At 53.0% G+C, this 21,270-nt stretch overlaps 1 protein-coding gene across 1 annotated transcript in view; it reads right to left on the bottom strand.

Annotated features, from left to right (window-relative positions):
* Nucleotides 1-506: 506 nt before the first annotated feature.
* The window catches only part of slc44a5 (solute carrier family 44 member 5), a gene marked incomplete at its 5' end in the record, with an annotated part of 27,900 nt that continues 7,136 nt past the window's right edge, over nucleotides 507-21,270 (bottom strand). The window contains 13 exon segments of the mRNA XM_033029106.1: nucleotides 507-818; nucleotides 2,555-2,639; nucleotides 3,873-3,961; nucleotides 5,018-5,088; nucleotides 6,733-6,806; nucleotides 8,416-8,519; nucleotides 12,089-12,110; nucleotides 12,112-12,155; nucleotides 12,158-12,183; nucleotides 12,710-12,972; nucleotides 14,912-14,999; nucleotides 16,070-16,162; nucleotides 18,066-18,165. Of these exon segments, the coding sequence (XP_032884997.1) occupies nucleotides 706-818; nucleotides 2,555-2,639; nucleotides 3,873-3,961; nucleotides 5,018-5,088; nucleotides 6,733-6,806; nucleotides 8,416-8,519; nucleotides 12,089-12,110; nucleotides 12,112-12,155; nucleotides 12,158-12,183; nucleotides 12,710-12,972; nucleotides 14,912-14,999; nucleotides 16,070-16,162; nucleotides 18,066-18,165 (1,172 nt within the window).

Below are 21,270 nucleotides of genomic sequence, written 5' to 3'. Positions count from 1 at the left end.
CGCCCAGAAACATCCCCCTTCCCCATCCACCCGTGGCCGGTCTGGTGAAGGGTCTCGACCCGAAACGTCACCCATTCCTTCTCTCCACAGATGCTGCCTGACCCGCTGAGTTACCCTGTCTGTCTACACTTGGTGGTTGAGGTCAGGCAGCGGGTAGAGCTGCTGCCTCATGGCGCCAGAGGCCCGGGTTCAATCCCGCCCGCCGGCCCTGCCTGTACGGAGTTTGCACGTTCTCCCCGGGACCTGCGTGGGTTTTCTCCGGGTGCTCCGGTTTCCTCCCGCACTCCAAAGACGTGCAGGTTTGTAGGTTAATTGGCTTCTGTAAATTGTCCCCTAGTGTGGGTGAAGGGGTGAGTCTGGGGGGGGGGGGGGGGGGGGGAGGGGGGGCGAGATACCCTCTGCCCCCCCCCCCCCCAAACAGGCCAAAGGGCAGTCGAGAGACCCCGGGTGCCCCCCTATTTCCCCCCCCCCCCCTCTCTCTCACCCCTCCCGCTCTCTCTCCCCCCCCCTCGCTCTCTCTCCCCCCTGGGTCGACTGGGCTGGGTGGGGACTAGCGACTGCAGGGTGCAGGCCCCCCCCCCCCCCCCCCCCCCTTCGCTGCGCCCCGTCCCACAGGCAGGGAGGGAGCCGCTGCAGCTGCTGCTGTTGCCAGGTGACGGGGGAGCAGTGGGATTAGACGGGCGCTAGATGAAGGCAGGAGCTGCGTTAGTGTCTCCGCCCGTCACTCTCATCGTTGCGTTTGTGCAGGATCTTCATCAAGGTTTTGCTCATGAAGTACGGCTTCTCCTCCGACCCATCGTTCCTCTCCAGGTCCTCCACTGTGGACAGGGGACAGAGTGTGATGCAGAGACCCTCACACAGGACCCCCCACCCCCACAACACACAACACATCACAGGGACCCCACCCCCACCCCCACCCCCACCCCACCCCCACAACATACCACAGGGACCCCCACCCCCACAACCCCCCCCCCCCCCACACACAGGAACCCCCACCCCCACAACACACAACACAACACAGGTACCCCCACCCCCACAACACAGTAACCCCACCCCCACAACACAACCGACATTTACCCCACCCCCACAACCCCCCCCCCCCCCCACAACAGCAGGAACCCCCACCCCCACAACACACAACCACCACAGTGACCCCCACGCCCACAAGCACAGTAACCCCCACCCCCACAACATACCACAGGTACCCCACCCCACAACACACAACACACCACAGGTACCCCACCCCCACAACACAGGAACCCCCACCCCCACAACACAGGGACCCCCACAACATGGGGACCCCCACCCCCACAACACAGGGACCCCCACAACACAGGAACCCCCACTGGTCAAAGTCAGCATGTATTTACAAAGGGGAAATCATGCTTGACTAATCCTCTGGAGTTTTTTGAGGATGTAACCATGGGCGACTGGGCTTGTATACGCTGGAATTTAGAATGATGGGAGGGAATCTTATAGAAACATATCAAATTCTTTGAGGATTGGACAGGCTAGAGGCAGGAAACATGTTCCCGATGTTGGGGGAGTCCAGAACCAGGGGCCACAGTTTAAGAATAAGGGGTAAGCCATTTAGGACTGAGATGAGGAAAAACTTTTTCTCACAGAGAGTGGTGAGTCTGTGGAATTCTCTGCCACAGAGGGCGGTGGAGGCAGGTTCTCTGGATGCTTTCAAGAGAGAGCTAGATAGGGCTCTTAAAGATAGCGGAGTCAGGGGATATGGGGAGAAGGCAGGAACGGGGTACTGATTGGGGATGATCAGCCATGATCACATTGAATGGCGGTGCTGGCTCAAAGGGCTGAATGGCCTCTACTCCTGCACCTGTTGTCTATAACAAGGAACTGCAGATGCCGGTTTACAAAAAGAAAGACACAAAGTGCTGGAGTAACTCAGCGGGGGTGGTGCGTACAGGCCAGAGGGGGTGGGTTTAGTTTTAGTTTGGAGATACAGCGCGGAAACAGGCCCTTCGGCCCACCGAGTCTGCACTGACCAGCGATCCCCGCTCACTGACACTACCCTACACACACTAGGACAATGTACAGAAGCCAATTAACCTCCAAACCTGAGATCAACACAAAAGTGCTGGAGTAACTCAGCGGGACAGGCAGCGTCTGTGGAGAGAAGGTTCCAGAGATGGTGTCTGACCCACTGAGTTACTCCAGCCTTTTGTGTTTCTCGTCGACTTAAACCAGTATCTGCAGTTCCTTCCGACACACCCACACGTCCTTAGAGTGTGGGGGGGAAACGGGAGCACCCGGAGAAAACCCCACGTGGTCACGGGGAGAACGTACAAACTCCGTACAGACAGCACCCGTAGTCAGGATGGGACCCGGGTCTCTGGCGCTGTGAGGCAGCAGCTCAACCTGCTGCACCACCGTGACGCCCCACATCGGTTTTGGGGTCAGGGGCTGTAGTTTGGCTCAGGACCCGTGAACTGCCCAGGGGTGATCGTGGCCCCCCCCGAAACCCTCCACAATCCACCCTCCACCACCCCCACCTCCACCACCCCCCCCCCCGGGGTTGGGGGTGACTCACAGAAGCAGAGAAACAGCGTGTCCACACACATGGCGTAAACGCTGAAGAACCCGTGCGCGATGAGGTACGATCCGAATATCACCGTCTGTGGAGGGAGCAGAACGTTACACACGCACACACACACATACGCACACATACATAAATATTTACACATACACACACACACGCACATAAATACTCACACATACACACACACAGTGCGGAGAGGGCAGCAGGATGTCCCACCCCTCCCCCCCCCCCCACTCAGCACAGACACTCACCCTTACAGATACTGGTTTGTCGGCGCTGGGCCTGTACTCGCTGGAGTTTAGAAGGATGAGCGGGTCCTCATTGAAACGTACAGAATAGTGAAAGGCCTGGATAGAGTGGATGTGGAGAGGATGTTTCCACTAGTGGGAGAGTCTAGGACCAGAGGGCACAGCCTCAGAATTAAAGAACGTTCCTTTAGGAAGGAGATGAGGGGGAATTTCTTTAGCCAGAGGGTGGTGAATCTGTGAAATTCTTTGCCACAGACGGCTGTGGAGGCCACAAGTCAGTGGATATATTTAAGGCAGAGATAGATAGATTATTGATCAGTGCGGGTGTCAGGGGTTATGGGGAGAAGGCAGGAGAATGGGGTTAGGAGGGAGGGATAGATCAGCCATGATTGAATGGCGGAGTAGACTTGATGGGCCGAATGGCCTAATTCTACTCCTATCCGTTATGACAATTCAGCTCACCCCCTCCATGACACACTGGCCAACCTGTGGAGCACCTTCAGCAACAGACTGGTTCCACCAAGATGCAGCACAGAACATCACAGGAGATCCTTCTTCCCTGTGGCTATCAAACTGTTCAACTCTTCCCCTTCTGTCGTGGGGTAGACCGACTGACCCCCCCCCCCCCTAATGTTAGTAAATCCCCAATCCTGGACCTTCCGCTCGTCACTAATTTTATTTTTCATGTATCTTTGTTTTGTGACAGTTGCAAGAACAATTTCCCTCCTGAGATAAATAAAGTTCTATTCAATCTTTTTCACTCAGAGAGTTGTGAGTCTGTGGAATTCTCTGCCCCAGAGGGTGGTGGAGGCCGGTTCTCTGGATACTTTCAAGAGAGAGCTAGATAGGGCTCTTAAAGATAGCGGAGTCAGGGGATATGGGGAGAAGGCAGGAACGGGGTACTGATTGTGGATGATCAGCCATGATCACGATCGAAGGTGGACAAAAATGCTGGAGAAACTCAGCGGGTGAGGCAGCATCTATGGAGCGAAGGAATAGGCGACGTTTCGGGTCGAGACCCTTCTTCAGACTGAAGTGGGGGTGGGGGGCTTTGAACGTACCGCCAGGGGCACCCAGTAATAGTTGAGTGACGGAGCCTCTTCTGTGACGATCTTTATCCTGCGCGTGAAGAAGAAGAAGGCGAGAACTCCTGCAAACGGAGGAGAGTGAGTCAATAACGGACAGGTCGCACGTGATGGAGACACAGAGGCTGAGAGTCCCGCACAGCACCGACACACGCCCCTCAGCCCCACTCATCCACACGAGGCACGGTGGCGCAGCCCCCCCCCCCCCCCCCATCCCACCAACATCAGTCTGAAGAAGGGTCTCGACCCGAAATGTCACCTATTCCTTCTCTCCATAGATGCTGCCTCACCCGCTAAGTTTCTCCAGCATTTTTGTCTACCTCCAGATTCAGGGACAGTTTCTTCCCGGCTGTTATCAGGCAACTGAACCGTCCTCTCACCAACTAGAGAGCGGTCCTGACCTCCCATCTACCTCACTGGTGACCCATGGACTATCCTTGATTGGTCTTTGCTGGCTTTACCTTGCACTAAACGTTATTCCCTTTATCCTGTATCTGTACACTGTGGACGGCTCGATTGTAATCATGTATTGTCTTTCCACTGACTGCTTAGCATGCAACAAAAGCTTTTCACTGTACCTCGGTACACGGGACAATAAACTCAACTCAACTGAACTGCGGGACCCATGGAGGCAACCTGAGAAATCTTGGGAAAGCGGGAATGCTGAGCGCTGTAGGGAGGGGGGAGAGTAATGGAGACCAGCTTCAAAGGGCTAGTACATGCTCGATGGGCCGGACAGCCTCCTCCGGGTACCGTGTGATTCCTGGACCCCAGGTAAATCTCGTTGCACTTCTGTGCAATGACAATAAAATATATTATTATTATTATAATGGAATGTTCCTTGGGGAACGAAGAATTTGGGATATGAGGAAGAGATGGGGCTTTGAGGGACTTACCTGCTCCTGGAATAGACAGGAAATGCTGGAGTAACTCAGCGGGACAGGCAGCGTCTCTGGAGAGAAGAAATGGGCGACGTTTCAGGTCAAGACCCAAGGGTCTCGACCCGAAACGTCTCCCATTCCTTCTCTCCAGAGACGCTGCCTGTCCCGCTGAGTTACTCCAGCACTTTGTGTCTATCTTTGGTTTAAACCAGCATCTGCAGTTCTTTCTCACACACTCACCTACACTGCCCACAATCAACACCTTTCCCAGGAACAGCAAGAAGTCCGTCACCTTATCCAGAACAGCCACTCTGCGGGGAAAGATGCAACACAGATTAACATAGAAACATAGAAACATAGTAAATAGGCGCAGGAGGCCATTCGGCCCTTCGAGCCTGCACCGCCATTCAATATGATCATGGCTGATCATCCAACTCAGTATCCTGTACCTGCCTTCTCTCCATACCCCCTGATCCCTTTAGCCACAAGGGCCACATCTAAATCCCTCTTAAATATAGCCACTGAACTGTGGCCTCAACTACCTTCTGTGGCAGAGAATTCCACAGATTCACCACTCTCGGTGTAAAAAATGATTTCCTCATCTCGGTCCTAAAAGATTTCCCCCTTATCCTTAAACTGTGACCCCTTGTTCTGGACTTCCCCAACATTGGGAACAATCTTCCTGCATCTAGCCTGTCCAACCCCTTAAGAATTTTGTAAGTTTCTATAAGATCCCCCCTCAATCTTCAAAATTCTAGCGAGTACAAACCGAGTCTATCCAGTCTTTCTTCATATGAAAGTCCTGACATTCCCAGGAATCAGTCTGGTGAACCTTCTCTGCACTCCCTCTATGGCAAGAATGTCTTTCCTCAGATTAGGAGACCAAAACTGTACGCAATACTCCAGGTGTGGTCTCACCAAGACCCTGTACAACTGCAATAGAACCTCACTGCTCCTATACTCAAATCCTTTTGCTATGAATGCTAACATACCATTCGCTTTCTTCACTGCCTGCTGCACCTGCATGCCTACTTTCAATGACTGGTGTACCATGACACCCAGGTCTCGTTGCATCTCCCCTTTTCCTAATCGGCCACCATTCACAATTTAACGATTCACAGCCGAGGCCACTCGGCCCCGTGACACTCGTCTGACCCCCCCCCCCCCCGGGGATAGCAGCAGAATCAGGCCATTCGGCCTCAGAATTAAAGGTGGACAAAAATGCTGGAGAAACTCAGCGGGTGAGGCAGCATCTATGGAGCGAAGGAATAGGTGACGTTTCCGGTCGAGACCCTTCTTCAGACTGATGTGGGGATGGGGGAGCGGGAAGAAGAAAGGAAGAGGCGGAGACAGTGGGCTGTGGGAGAGCTGGGAAGGGGAGGGGAAGGAGGGAGAAAGCAGGGACTACCTGAAATTGGAGAAGTCAATGTTCATACCGCTGGGGTGTAAACTACCCAAGCGAAATATGAGGTGCTGCTCCTCCAATATACGGTGGGACTCAAAATTATACTCAGAATGAAAGGATGTTCTATTGGGACCAATATTCCTCACACTGACCAACATGCCTCATCTACACTCGAACAGTGAAAGGCCCGGATAGAGTGGATGTGGAGAGGATATTTCCACTAGTGGGAGAGTCTAGGACCAGAGGTCACAGTCTCAGAATTAAAGGACGTTCCTTTAGGAAGGAGATGAGGAGGAATTTCTTTAGCCAGAATCTTTGGGATTCTTTGCCACAGACGGCTGTGGAGGCCACAAGTCAGTGGATATATTTAAGGCAGAGATAGATAGATTCTTGATTAGTGCGGGTGTCAGGGGTTATGGGGAGAAGGCAGGAGAATGGGGTTAGGAGGGAGAGATAGATCAGCCGTGATTGAATGGCGGTGTAGACTTGATGGGGCCGAATGGCCTAATTCTGCTCCAATCCCGTGACCGTGTGACTGAGGATCACCCACCTCAACACGTTCCTCATCAGCAGAAAGAAAGCTTCCTTGGCCGATGTACAGAAGTTTTTACCATAAATGGCAATCTGTGGGATAGAAGGAACAATCAATTAGTGCCCACCGAGTCTGTAGGAAACAGGCCCTTCGGCCCAGCTAGAGTCTGGAGGGAAACAGGCCCTTCGGCCCACCGAGTCAGTGCCGACCAACAACCTCCCATTCACACCGACCCCATCTCACTCTCTCCAAAGACAATCACAGAGTGCTGGAGTAACTCAGCGGGTCAGGCAGCATCTGTGGAGTGAAGGAATGGGTGACGTTTCTGGTCGAGACCCTTCTTCAGACCCACACTATCATCACCTCCCCCTCACTCCACCCCTCACACACACACACAGGTTTAAGGTGAGAGGGGGAAAGATTTAACAGGAACCTGAGGGGCAACGTGGGTGAATGGAACGAGCTGCCAGAGGAGGTAGTTGAAGCTGGAAGTCTAACAACCTTTAAAACACTTTTAGACAGGTGCATGGATAGGACAGGTCTAGAGGAATACGGGCCAAACGTGGCAGGTGGGACTAGTGTAGATGCCAGTTGGTCAGTATGAGCAAGTTGGGCCGAAGGGCCTGTTTCTGTGTAGCATGACCCCAACAGCCATCATGTTCTTGTCCCACCTGACCCAACGCTGACCCTAACCCGACCTCAGCACCAAACCACCCCCCAGACCCACCCCAGGCATCACGGTGGTGCAGCGGGTAGAGCTGCTGCCTCACAGCGCCAGAGACCCGGGTTCAATCCTGACTACGGGTGCTGTCTGTACGGAGTTTGCACGTTCTCCCTGTGACCTGCGTGGGTTTTCTCCGGGTGCTCAGGTTTCCTCCCCCACCCCAAAGACGTGCAGGTTTGTAGGTTAATTGTCTTGGTGTAAATGTAAATTGTCCCTGGTGTGTGTAGGATAGTATTAGTGTACGGGGATCGTTGGTCAGCACGGACTCGATGGGCTGAAGGGCCTGTTTCCGCGCTGTATCTCTAAACTAAACTAAAAAAATAAAGTCAGTAAAGTCCGATCAAGGATAGTCCGAGGGTCACCAATGAGGTGGATGGGAGGTCAGGACCGCTCTCTAGTTGGTGAGAGGACGGTTCAGTTGCCTGATAACAGCCGGGAAGAAACTGTTCCTGAATCTGGAGGTGTATGTGTGTTTCCACACTTCTGTACCTCTCTCTTCCCTCTGCCCTAACCCTCAGTCTGAGGAAGGGTCTCGGCTAACATTTATATCAAGAGGACTGGAATACAAACACAGGGATGTAACGCTGAGGCTCTATAAGGCGCTGGTCAGGCAGCATTTGGAATATTGTGAGCAGTTCTGGGCCCCGTATCTGAGGAAGGATGTACTGGTTCTAGAGAGGGTCCAGAGGAGGTTTACAAGAATGATCCCAGGAATGAGCGGGTTAACATATGATGAGTGTTTGTCTGCGCTGGGCCTGTACTTGCTGGAGTTTAGATTCTTGATCAGTGCGGGTGTCAGGGGTTATGGGGAGAAGGCAGGAGAATGGGGTTAGGAGGGAGAGATAGATCAGCCATGATTGAATGGCGGAGTAGACGATGGGCCGAATGGCCTAATTCTGCTATTCCTTCTGACCTTGACATCCGAACCGTAAACTGGACAGCACTGTGTATCCTGCGGCCATGTGACGTGGACTCACCATGATGTAGGCGTTCCGGTTCAGGAACTTGATGAATTTCTCCAAGCACCAGAAGCAACACTTGAGGCAGCAGAGCAGGAAGCGAGCGACCACGTTGTGTGCCCCTGGCAGTGGGAACAACGCACCCGTGAGTGAACACTCCAGCAAGCTGGTACCCCCACCCCTCCCCCCCACACATGTACCCCCACCCCTCCCCCCCACACATGTACCCCCACCCCTCCCCCCCACACATGTACCCCACCCCTCCCCCCCACACATGTACCCCCACCCTTCCCCCCCACACATGTACCCCCACCCCTCCCCCCCACACATGTAACCCCCACCCCCCCCCCCCACACATGTACCCCCCCCCCCCCCCCCCACACATGTACCCCCACCCTTCCCCCCCACACATGTACCCCCACCACTAACCTGCCGCCCCCCTGCCCCACAGCTCGGTTTGGGAACAGCTCCACCCAAGATGGCAAGACACTGCAGAGAGTTGAGGACGCTGGCCAGACCAACACACACACACACACAGACACACGCACGCACACGCACACACACACACGCACGCACACACGCACACACACACACACACACACACACGCACACACGCACACACACACACACACGCAGACACGCGCACACACACACGCACACACGCACACGCACGCAGACACACGCACGCACGCGCACACGCACACGCACACACACACGCACACACACGCACACTAACACACACTCACACCACACGACACCCGCACACACTCACCTCACACTCAACACACACGCCCGCTCACACTCACACATGCACTCAACTCACGCGACACCCACACCACCACTCACACACGCACACCACGCATACACACGCACTCACGCTCACTACAGCACACTCACACACACACGCACAAAACACCACACTAACACACACTCACACCACACACACCACTCACACACACGCACCGCACACTCACACACACTCACTCTCACACTCACACATGCACTCACACTCATACACACTCACACACCACTCACACACTCACACTCAACTCATACACCGCACTTCACTCTCACACGCACACTCACAGCACACACTCACACACACTCACACGAACACACACTCACAACACTACACACACTCATACACCGCACTCTCACACTCACACTCACACACACCCACTCTCACACTCACACACACCACTCACACAACACGCAACACAAACACGCAGACCACGCACGCGCACCACACACTCACTGCACAGCGCGCACAGTGCACACATCACACTCGCACGACCAACACGCGCACCACACACACACACACACGCACACGCACACGCAGACACACGCACGCACACGCACACGCACACACACACATACACGCAGACACACGCACGCACGCGCACACGCACACACGCACGCACACACACGCACGCACACGCACACACGCACGCACGCACGCACACGCACACGCGCGCGCGCGCGCACGCACACGCACACGCACACGCACACGCACACGCACACGCTCACACTCACACTCACACTCACACTCACACTCACACTCACACTCACACTCACACTCACACTCACACTCACACTCACACTCACACACACACACAACCAGAGGACATGGGTTTAAGGTGAATTCCATTTGGAATATTTTGGAGGAACAGGGGGAAGATTGAATCCGAACTTGAGGCACAACGTTTCCACACAGAGGGTGGTGGGTGTATGGAAAGAGCTGCCAGAGGAGGTAGTTGAGGCTGGGACTATCCCAATGTTTAAAATACAATTAGACAGGTACATGGATATACACAGAATGCTGGAGTAACTCAGCGGGACAGGCAGCATCTCTGGAGAGGAGGAATGGGTAACGTCTCAGGTTGAAAAGAAGAAGGGTCTCGGCCCGAAACGTCACCCATTCCTTCTCTCCCAAGATGCTGCCTGTCCTGCCGAGTTACTCCAGCATTCTGTGTCTATCTTCGGTTTAAACCAGCATCTGCAGTTCCTTCCTACACAGGAACATGGATAGGGCAGGTTTGGAGGGATATGGACCAAACGTAGGCAGGTGGGACTAGTGTAGATGGGACATGTTGGCTGGTGTGGGCAAGTTGGGCCGAATGTCCTGTTCATGAGTTCTAGGAGCAGAATGAGGCCATTCGGCCCATCAAGTCTACTCCACCATTCATCATCGAGTGATCCCAGTTTCATATCTCTACGACACAAACGTTACCGGTTATGAAAAGGTTAACTACAACATTGCGCATTTATATTTTTGCAATGGAGAAAACATATTTTGAAAGTTTAAAAAAAGGAAATAAAAGGATTTCCTTCCCCGAAGGAAATCAGAGCTCACAGGCCGACCAATAGTTTTGCAATCGCTGTGGTGGTGAAGATTAATTTTATATCCTGGTTTCAACAGTGACTTTAGTTTAGTTTAGAGATACAGCACGGAAACAGGCCCTTCGGCCCATCCAGTCTATACTGACCAATGATCCCCTGCACACTAACACTATCCTACACACACTAGGGACAATTTACATTTACACCAGGCCAATTAACCTACAAACCTGCACGTCTTTGGACTGTGGGAGGAAACCGGAGCACCCGGAGAAAACCCACGCAGGTCACGGGGAGAACGTGCAAACTCCGTACAGACAGCACCTGTAGTCGGGATGGAACCTGGGTCAGGCAGCAGCTCTACCCGCTGCGCCACCGTGCCGAACCAAGGTGTTGATGGACTTGAATTCCAAGTTGCCGCGGAGCTGGGAATAATTCAACCACCAGCCTTGACCAATGGGCCTGACCGAGGATATCTTTGGGATAATTTTAGTTTAGTTGAGTTTATTGTCCCGTGTACCGAGGTACAGTGAAAAGCTTTTTGTTGCGTGCTATCCAGTCAGCGGAAAGACAATACATGATTACAATCGAGCCGTCCACAGTGTACAGATACAGGATAAAGGGAATAACGTTTAGTGCAAGGTCAAGCCAGTAAAGTCCAATCAAGGATAGTCCGAGGTTGCACCAATGAGGTAGATGGGAGTCAGGACCGCTCTCTAGTTGGTGAGAGGACGGTTCAGTTGCCTGATAACAGTCCGGGAAGAAACTGTCCCTGAATCTGGAAGTGGCGTTTTCACACTTCTGTACCTCTGCCCGATGGAGAGGGGAGAAAGAGGGAGTGACCGGGGTGAGACTGGTCCTTGATGATGCTGCTGTGCATGCCGAGGCAGCGTGAGGTGTAGATGGAGGCGATGGAAGGGAGGTTGGTTGTTGGCGTGTGGGATGGTCTGGGCTGCGTCCACAACTCTCTGCGATTTCTTGCGGTCGTCGGACGGAGCTGTTCCCAAACCGTGCTGGGATACATCCCGATAAAATGCTCGGTGCGGGAGAAACGAGGCAACACCGCCACCTACAGGTGTCCCCACCCCACTTCTTCCTACTCACCTCAAGGATGTCGGGGTCTTGCACAGTCATTATTACCATCCCTCCCCCCAGCCCTCCTGTGTTGCCCTTGCAGAGGGTATGGACACGTGCTGGACCCTCTGTGAACCACTGAGTGGGTCAGCACCGACAGGGAGGGGGGGGTCTCACACTTTGGCCCCAGTGAGGGATGGGCATGACGGCGCTGTGTGTAGTAGCGGTTGCCTCGCAAGACCCATGTGGCCCCCCTCACCCCCTCCCCCCCACGACTCACCCTTTCATTTGCTGTCCAGATATATATAGAATGATCCGGACCATTTGCACGAGGCTGAGGATCAGTGACCAAAGGCCAACGATCCTGTGTGTTAGCTGGACACGGGGAGAGGTCACAGGTCACGCAGAGTCATTCCCCCAACCCCCCTCACCCCCACCCCCCCTCACACCCAACCCCCCCTCACGCCCCACCCCCCCTCACACCCACCCCCCCTCACCCACACCCCCCTCACCCCCAACCCCCCCTCACCCCAACCCCCCCTCACCCCAACCCCCCCTCACCCCCACACAGACCCCCCTCACCCCAACCCCCCTCACCCCAACGCCCCCCTCACCCCAACCGCCCCCTCACCCCAACCCCCCCTCCACCCCCAACCCCCCCCTCACCCCAACCCCCCCTCACCCCAACCCCCCCTCACCCCCAACCCCCCCTCACCCCCAACCCCCCTCACCCCCAACCCCCCTCACCCCCAACCCCCCCTCACCCCCAACCCCCCCTCACCCCAACCCCCCCTCACCCCAACCTCCCAACACACACCCTCACACCCTCAGACTATGACCTCCCACCCCCCCTTGTCCCCCCCCCCTGTCCCCCCACAAGGTGTGTGGGGGTAACCCTCACCGGAGTGCGCGTGAGAAGGCTGCGAGCAGCGGGAAGGCGGGCAGTCCAGCGGGCTTGCGGAAGGTCCAGTAGTAAGAGGCGAAGGCTCCGGCCAGCGTGCACTGGCCCAGAGCAATGGCAAAGTTGACCAACCACAGGAAGACCAAGAGGTTGCAGATCTGCAGGATGAAGATGTACTTGTAGTACACAGTCTCACCGCCGTAGAATGCAAAGGCACACTGAGCCCCCGGGCACAGCCTGGTCACGTTACTGATGCTGAACGTCTGTGGAGAGACACACGAGTGGTCCAATCAAAAATACACTTATTCAATTCAACCTGGAAACGGGATACAGAGAAATGTGTAGGAAGGAACTGCAGGTGCTGGTTTAAGCCAAAGATAGGCGCAAAAGTCATTCCCGGGTTGGCGGGACTGTCATATGCCGAGAGAATGGAGCAGCTGGGCTTGTACACTCTGGAGTTTAGAAGGATGAGAGGACATCTTATTGAAACATATAAGATTATTAAGGGTTTGGACACGCTAGAGGCAGGAAACATGTTCCCGATGTTGGGGGAGTCCAGAACCAGGGGCCACAGTTTAAGAATAAGGAGTAAGCCATTTAGAACGGAGATGAGGAAACACTTTTTCTCACAGAGAGTTGTGAGTCTGTGGAATTCTCTGCCTCAGAGGGCGGTGGAGGTCGGTTCTCTGGATACTTTCAAGAGAGAGCTAGATAGGGCTCTTAAAGATAGCGGAGTCAGGGGATATGGGGAGAAGGTAGGAACGGGGTACTGATTGTGGATGATCAGCCATGATCACATTGAATGGCGGTGCTGGCTTGAAAGGCGGAATGGTCTCCTCCTGTACCTGTTGTCTATTGTCAAAATGCTGGAGTAACTCAGCGGGTGAGGCAGCATCTCTGGAGAAAAGGAATAGGTGACGTTTCACATTGAGACCCTTCTTCAGACTCTAAAGAAGTCAGAGTTACCTATTCCTTCCAGAGTCTGAAGAAGGGTCTCGATCCGAATCGTCACCTATTCCTTCTCTCCAGAGATACTGCCTGTCCCGCTGAGTTACTCCAGCATTTTGTATCTATCAAGGGTACAGTGAAGATTTACGAGGATGTTGCCAGGACTAGAGGGTGTGAGCTACAGGGAGAGGTTGAGTAGGCTGGGTCACTATTCCATGGAGCGCAGGAGGATGAGGGGAGATCTTATAGAGCTGTACAAAATCATGAGAGGAATAGATCGGGTAGATGCACAGAGTCTCTTGCCCAGAGTAGGGGAATCGAGAACCAGAGGACATGGGTTCAAGGTGAAGGTGAAAAGATTTAATAGGAGTCTGAGGGGTAACTTTTTCACACAAAGGGTGGAACGAGCTGCCAGAGGAGGTAGTTGAGGCTGGGACTATCCCATTGTTTAAGAAACAGTTAGACAGGTACATGGATAGGACAGGTTTGGAGGGATATGGACCAAATGCTGGCAGGTGGGACGAGTGTAGATGAGACATGTTGGCCGGTGTGGGCAAGATGGGCCGAAGGGCCTGTTTCCACACTGTATCACTCTATGACACTATTACAAAAATAATATTAACAAAACAAACAGTAACAGTTCCGGGCCGGCACGGTGGTGCAGCGGGTAGAGCTGCTGCCTCACAGCGCCAGGACCCGGGTTCCATCCTGACTATGGGTACTGTCTGTACGGAGTTTGTACGTTCTCCCCAGCGTGACCTGCGTGGGTTTTCTCCGGGTGCTCCGGTTTCCTCCCACACTCCAGAGACTTGCAGGTTTGTAGATTAATTGGCTTGGTGTAAATATAAATTGTCCCCAGTGTGTGTAGGATAGTGTTAGTGTGCGGGGATCGCTGGTCGGCACGGACTAGTCCTACTGAATTATTCCAGGAAGTCGGCCCACTGACTCCATGCTGACCAGCGATCCCCGCACACGAACACTGTCCTACACACACACTGGGGACAATTTACAGTTATGCCAAGCCAATTAACCTGCAAACCTACACGTCTCTGGAGTGTGGGAGGAAACCGGAGCACCCGGAGAAAACCCACGCAGGTCATGGGGAAAACGTGCAAACTCCGTACAGACAGCACCCGTAGTCAGGATGGAACCCGGGTCTCTGGTGCTGTGAGGCAGCAGCTCTACCCGCTGTGCCACCGTGCCGCCCAAAAGGTGCAACATGTGGAGTGCGGAGAGGCACAAACAGGGGCTTACCTGCGGGTTACACGTCATGTTTGCATATTTACACTTGCCCTGACTGACCAACACTTTGTACACCGCCTCCCCAGATGTGGACAGGAATCTGCAGAAACTCCAGTTAAAGAAGCTTTCACATTTAGTTCCCCACACCCGTGTCACTCACAGGTTCCCACCCGCTCAATACACCCCGTCACCTCTCAAACCATTCGGCCCATCCAGGCTGTGCTGTCCTAGATAGGCTAAGAGTGTCGGAGTAACTCAGCGGGTTAGGCAGCATCTGTGGAGAACATGGATAGGTGACGTTTCACAGAGTGCTGGAGTAACTCAGCGGGTGCAGCAGCATCTATGGAGCGAAGGAAATAGGCAACGTTTCGGGACGAAACCCGTAAGGGTTTCGGGACGAAACCCATAAGGGTTTCGGCCCGAAACGTTGCCTATTTCCAGAAGGATTTCGGCCCGAAACGTTGCCTATTTCCTTAGCTCCGTGGGTCAGGCAGCATCTGTGGAGAACATGGATAGGTGACGTTTCACAGAGTGCTGGAGTAACTCAGCGGGTCAGGCAGCATCTGTGGAGAGAAGGAATGGGTGACGTTTCAGGTCGAGACTGATCAGTCTGTAGAAGGGTCTTGACCTGAAACATCATCCATTCCTTCTCTCCAGAGATGCTGCCTGTCCCGCTGAGTTACTCCAGCACTCTGTGTCTATCATTGAGTTGGATGTGGTGGCTGGACAAGGCAGGAGCCTTGTGGCCAGGTCTAAGATTATTAAGGACTTGGACACGCTAGAGGCAGGAAACATGTTCCCGATGTTGGGGGAGTCCAGAACCAGGGGCCACAGTTTCAGAATAAGGAGTAAGCCATTTAGAACGGAGATGAGGAATCACTTTTTCTCACAGAGAGTGGTGAGTCTGTGGAATTCTCCGCCTCAGAAGGGCGGTGGAGGCAGGTTCTCTGGATACTTTCAAGAGAGAGCTAGATAGGGCTCTTAAAGGTAGTGGAGTCAGGAGATATGGGGAGAAGGCAGGAACGGGGTACTGATTGGGGATGATCAGCCATGATCACATTGAATGGCGGTGCAGGCTCGAAGGGCCGAATGGCCTCCTCCTGCACCTATTGTCAAGTGTCTATTGTCTAACTAGAAGCTCGATGAGCCCCCGGCTGTGTTGAAGGATACATGGCCGTTACGGCCCAGTAGGAGATACAAACGGCTAGAAGCAGGAACGTGATGATGGGGTAGAACAGGGTCGACATCATGTGTCCAATGGCTCTGGGAACAAAACACAAACACACACATAAACACTCCCACACTGAAGCAGAATTATCTCAAATCAAACCAGACTGTTTGCCCCAACTACAGGCCATTCGGCCCAAACCATCCCTGCTGGCTCTTATGTTCTTCCGAAGGTAGACAAAAGTGCTGGAGAAACTCAGCGGGTGCAGCAGCATCTATGGAGCGAAGGAAATAGGCAACGTTTCGGGCCGAAACCCTTCCGGGTTTCGGCCCGAAACGTTGCCTATTTCCTATAGTGGTGATTATTCAACCCTTTGCATGGAGCGAAGGAAACGTTGCCTATTTCCTTCGCTCCATAGATGCTGCTGCACCCGCTGAGTTTCTCCAGCACTTTTGTCTACCTTTGATTTTCCAGCATCTGCAGTTCCTTCTTAAACACTTATGTTCTTCCCTTCTTCCCACACCTAAATTCTACCGCCTGACCCCCAGCAAGGAAAAGGCCCTTCAGCCCAACTAGTCCGTGCCGACCAACATGCCCCAGCTACACTATTCTCACCTGCCAGCGTTTGACCCATATCCCTGTCCTATCCATGTACCTGTTCAAATGTATTTTTAACATTGGGATAGTCCCAGCTTCAACTACCTCCTGTGGCAGCTTGTTCCATACACCCACCACCCTCTGTGTGAATAAGTCACCCCTCGGATTCCTATTAAATCTATTCCCCTTCACCTTGAACCTATGTCCTCTGGTTCTCGATTCCCCTACTCTGGGCAAGAGACTCTGTGTATCTACCCGATCTATTCCTCTCATGATTTTGTACACCTCTATAAGATCTCCCCTCATCCTCCTGCGCTCCATGGAATAGAGACCCAGCCTACTCAACCTCTCCCTGTAGCTCACACCCTCTAGTCCTGGCAACATCCTCGTAAACCTTCTCAGTCCTTTGGGGGTTTTTGTCCGCTCAGTGTCACCCCTTGCGTCACCCCTCCTGTCACCCCTTCCGTCACCCCGTAAATTGTCCCCAGTGTGTAGAATAACGCTGGTGTACGGAGATGGCTGGTCAGCATGGACTCGGTGGGCCGAAGGGCCTGTATTGTTAAAGAATGTTCCCCGCCTCATTCCTCACCGGGAACAGACCTGGATAGAGTGGATGTGGAGAGGATGTTTCCACTAGTGGGAGAGCCCAGGACCAGAGGGCACAGCCTCAGAATTAAAGGACGTTCCTTTAGGAAGGAGATGAGGAGGAATTTCTTTAGTCAGAGGGTGGTGAATCTGTGGAATTCTTTGCCACAGACGGCTGTGGAGGCCACAAGTCAGTGGATATATTTAAGGCAGAGATAGATAGATTCTTGATTAGTGCAGGTGTCAGGGGTTATGGGGAGAAGGCAGGAGAATGGGGTTAGGAGGGAGAGATCATTGAATGGCTGAATAGTCTTGATGGGCCGAATGGCCTAATTCTGCTCCTATCACTTATGAACACTCATTGCACAGGGAGGTCACACCTCACGCTGCCTCGGCAAGGCCAGCAGCATCATCAAGGACCAGTCTCACCCCGGTCACTCCCTCTTCTCCCCTCTCCCATCGGGCAAGAGGTACAGAAGTGTGAGAATAAACGCACACCTCCAGATTCAAGGACAGTTTCTTCCCGGCTGTTATCAGGCAACTGAACCGTCCTCTCACCAACTAGAGAGCGGTCCTGACCTCCCATCTACCTCATTGGAGACCCTCGGACTATCCTCAATCGGACTTTGCTATCTTTACCTTGCACTAAACGTTATTCCCCTTTGTCATGTATCTGTACACTGTGGACGGCTCGATTGTAATCATGTATTGTCTTTCTGCTGACTGGTTAGCACGCAACAAAAGCTTTTCACTGTACCTCGGTACACGTGACACAACACACACACACACACACACACACACACACACACGCGTTACCTGCTTCCTTCCCTGAGCAGGGCGATGGCGATACAAATTCTCTTCCGAAGGAAAATCAGCATCAGGATGATGATCAGCTCCAGAATGCAGAGGAGGATCACTGAAACACAGAGAGCATGCTCACCCCCAGACCACCGTACCCCCAAACCCCACCCAGCTCACCCCCTCACCCCCAGACCACTGTACCCCAAAACCCCCCCAGCTCACCCCCTCATCCCCAGACCACTGTACCCCAAACGCTACCCAGCTCACCCCCAGACCAACGTACCCCCAAACCCCACACAGCTCTCCCCCACACCCAGCTCACCCCCAGACCCCCAGCTCACTCCCAGAACACCTTACTCCAAACCACACCCAGCACACCCCCAGACCGCCGTACCCCAAACCCCCACACAGCTCACCCCCTCACCCAGCTCACCCCCTCGCCCCCAGACCACCGTACCCCAAACCACACACAGCTCACCCCCACACCTCCTCACCCCCAGCTCCCCCCCCCCCTGTCACCCTCTCACCCACAGCTCACCCCTCACCCCTAGCTCCCCCCCCCCCCCCCGTCACCCTCTCCCCCCCACACTGGTCAACCTTCTGCAACAATGTAGGGAGGAACTACAGTCTGAAGAAGGGCCTCGACCTGAAACGTCACCCATTCCTTCTCTCCACAGATGCTGCCTGTCCCGCTGAGTTACTCCAGCATTTTGTGTCTATCTTCAGCAACAGACTGGTTCCACCAAGATGCAGCACAGAACGCCACAGGAGATCCTTCTTCCCTGTGGCTATCAAACTGTACAACCTCTCCCCCTTCTGTCATGGGGTAGACTGAGACTGAGACTGAGACTCCCCCACCATCTCCCCAATCTTCCCACACCCCCAACCCTGGACTATCCACTGGTCACTTTCATTTCATGTTTCATGTATTTTGTGTTTTATGAATGTTGGCAGATCAACTTCCCTCCTGGGATAAATTATCCTATGATTCTATCACAGAGTCATAGAGTGATACAGTGTGGAAACAGGCCCTTCGGCCCAACTCGCCCATACTGGCCAACAATGTCCCAGCTACCCTAGTCCCACCTGCCTGCGCTTGGTCCATATCCCTCCAAACCTGTCCTATCCATGTACCTGTCTCACTGTTTCTTAAACGTTGGGATAGTCCCAGCCTCAACTACCTCCTCTGGCAGCTTGTTCCATACACCCACCACCCTCTGTGTGAAAAAGTTACCCCTCAGATTCCTATTAAATCTTTTCCCCTTCACCTTGCACCTATGTCCTCTGGTCCTCGATTCCCCTACTCTGGGCAAGAGACTCTGTGTGTCTACCCGATCTATTCCTCTCATGATTTTGTATACCTCTATAAGATCTCCCCTCATCCTCCTGCGCTCCATGGAATAGAGACCCAGCCTACTCAACCTCTCCCTATAGCTCACACCCTCTAGTCCTGGCAACATCCTCGTAAATCTTCTCTGAACCATTTCAAGTTTGACAATATCTTTCCTATAACACGGTGCCCAGAACTGAACACAATATTCTAAATGCGGTCTCACCAACGTCTTATACAACAGCAACATGACCTCCCAACTTCTATACTCAATACTCTGACTGATGAAGGCCAAAGTGCCAAAAGCCTTTTTGACCACCTTATCTACCTGCGACTCAACATTCAATGGAACCATGCACCTGGACTCCTAGATCCCTCTGCTCTACAACACTACCCAGAGGCCGACCATTCACTGTGTAGGTCCTGCCCTTGTTCGACGTCCCAAAATGCAACACCTCACACTTCTCTGTATTAAATTCCATCAACCATTCCTCCGCCCACCTGGCCAATCGATCCAGATCCTGCTGCAATCGTTCACAACCATCTTCACTATCTGCAAAACCACTCACTCTTGTATCATCAGCAAACTTGCTAATCTTGCCCTGTGTGTTCTCATCCAAATCATTGATGTAGATGACAAACAGGAACAAGCCCAGCACCGTTACTGAGGCACACCACTAGTCACAGGCCTCCAGTCTGAGAAGCAACCTTCCACCATCACCCTCTGCTTCCTTCCATGTAGCCAATTTGCTATCCATTCAGCTATTTTTCCTTGGATCCCATGCGATCCAACTTTCCAGAACAGCCTACCATGCGGAACCTTGTCGAACGCCTGACTGAAGTCCATGTACACAATATCTACAGCTCTGCCCTCATCAACCTTTTTGGTCAAGTCTTCGAAAAAATCAATCAGATTTGTGAGACACGACCTCCCATATACAAAACCATGCTGACAATCCCTAATCAGCCCTTGCCCATCCAAATGCCTGTATAACCTATCCCTCAGAATACTCTCTAGTAACTTTCCAACTAGAGATGCTAAGCTCACCGGCCTATAGTTCCCAGCATTTTCCCTGCAACCCTTCTTGAAAAGAGGCACAACATTTGCGGCGCCCCAGTCTTCTGGAACCTCTCCTGCATTTAAGGACGACTCGTAAATTTTATCCAGGGCTCCCGCAATTTCCTCTCTAGTTTCCCGCAATGTCCTCGGATATATCTGATTTATCCACCTTCATACATGGGATTGACTTTTAAATTTCGTTGTACCATGTGCAATGACAATAAAGAGATTCATCATTCATTCATACACGACATTATCTTCAGTACTTCTTCGACAGTAAGACTGACTGCTCTCAAGATACTTCCAATGACTGCCCCAATTCCCTCCATCCAGTAAATATAGAGGAGAAATATTCATTGAGGACCTTGCCCATCTCCTGTGGCTCCACACAGAGGTGACCGCTTTGATTCCTGAGAGGTCCCACTCTCTCTCTCGAGTTACCCTTTTCCCCTTTATGTACTTATAAAATCTTTTGGGATTGTCCTTAATGCTACCCGCCAGAGCTATCTCCTGGCCCCTATTTGCTCTTCTGATCTCTTTTTTCAGTTTACTCCCTAGTTCCCGAAACTCCTCCAGGGATGCACTTGATCCCAGTTACCTATACCGGTCTCATGCATACTTCTTGTTTTTGACCAACGCCTCAATTTCCCTCGTCAGCCAAGTTTCCTTACGTTTGCCTGGTTTGCCCTTCACTCTAACGGGGACGTACACATCCTGAGCTTTCGTCAGTACACTTTTAAAAGCATCCCACTTGGCCGATGTTCCTATCCCCTCAAATAACCTGCTCCAGTCAACTTGAGCGAGACCTTCTCTCATACCCACAAAATCGG

Source organism: Amblyraja radiata, chromosome 10 (assembly GCF_010909765.2).
Source record: "Amblyraja radiata isolate CabotCenter1 chromosome 10, sAmbRad1.1.pri, whole genome shotgun sequence".
Lineage (NCBI taxonomy): Eukaryota > Metazoa > Chordata > Chondrichthyes > Rajiformes > Rajidae > Amblyraja > Amblyraja radiata.
The sequence above is the reverse complement of the archived record's forward strand: the minus strand, read 5'-3'. Positions and strand labels throughout refer to the sequence as shown.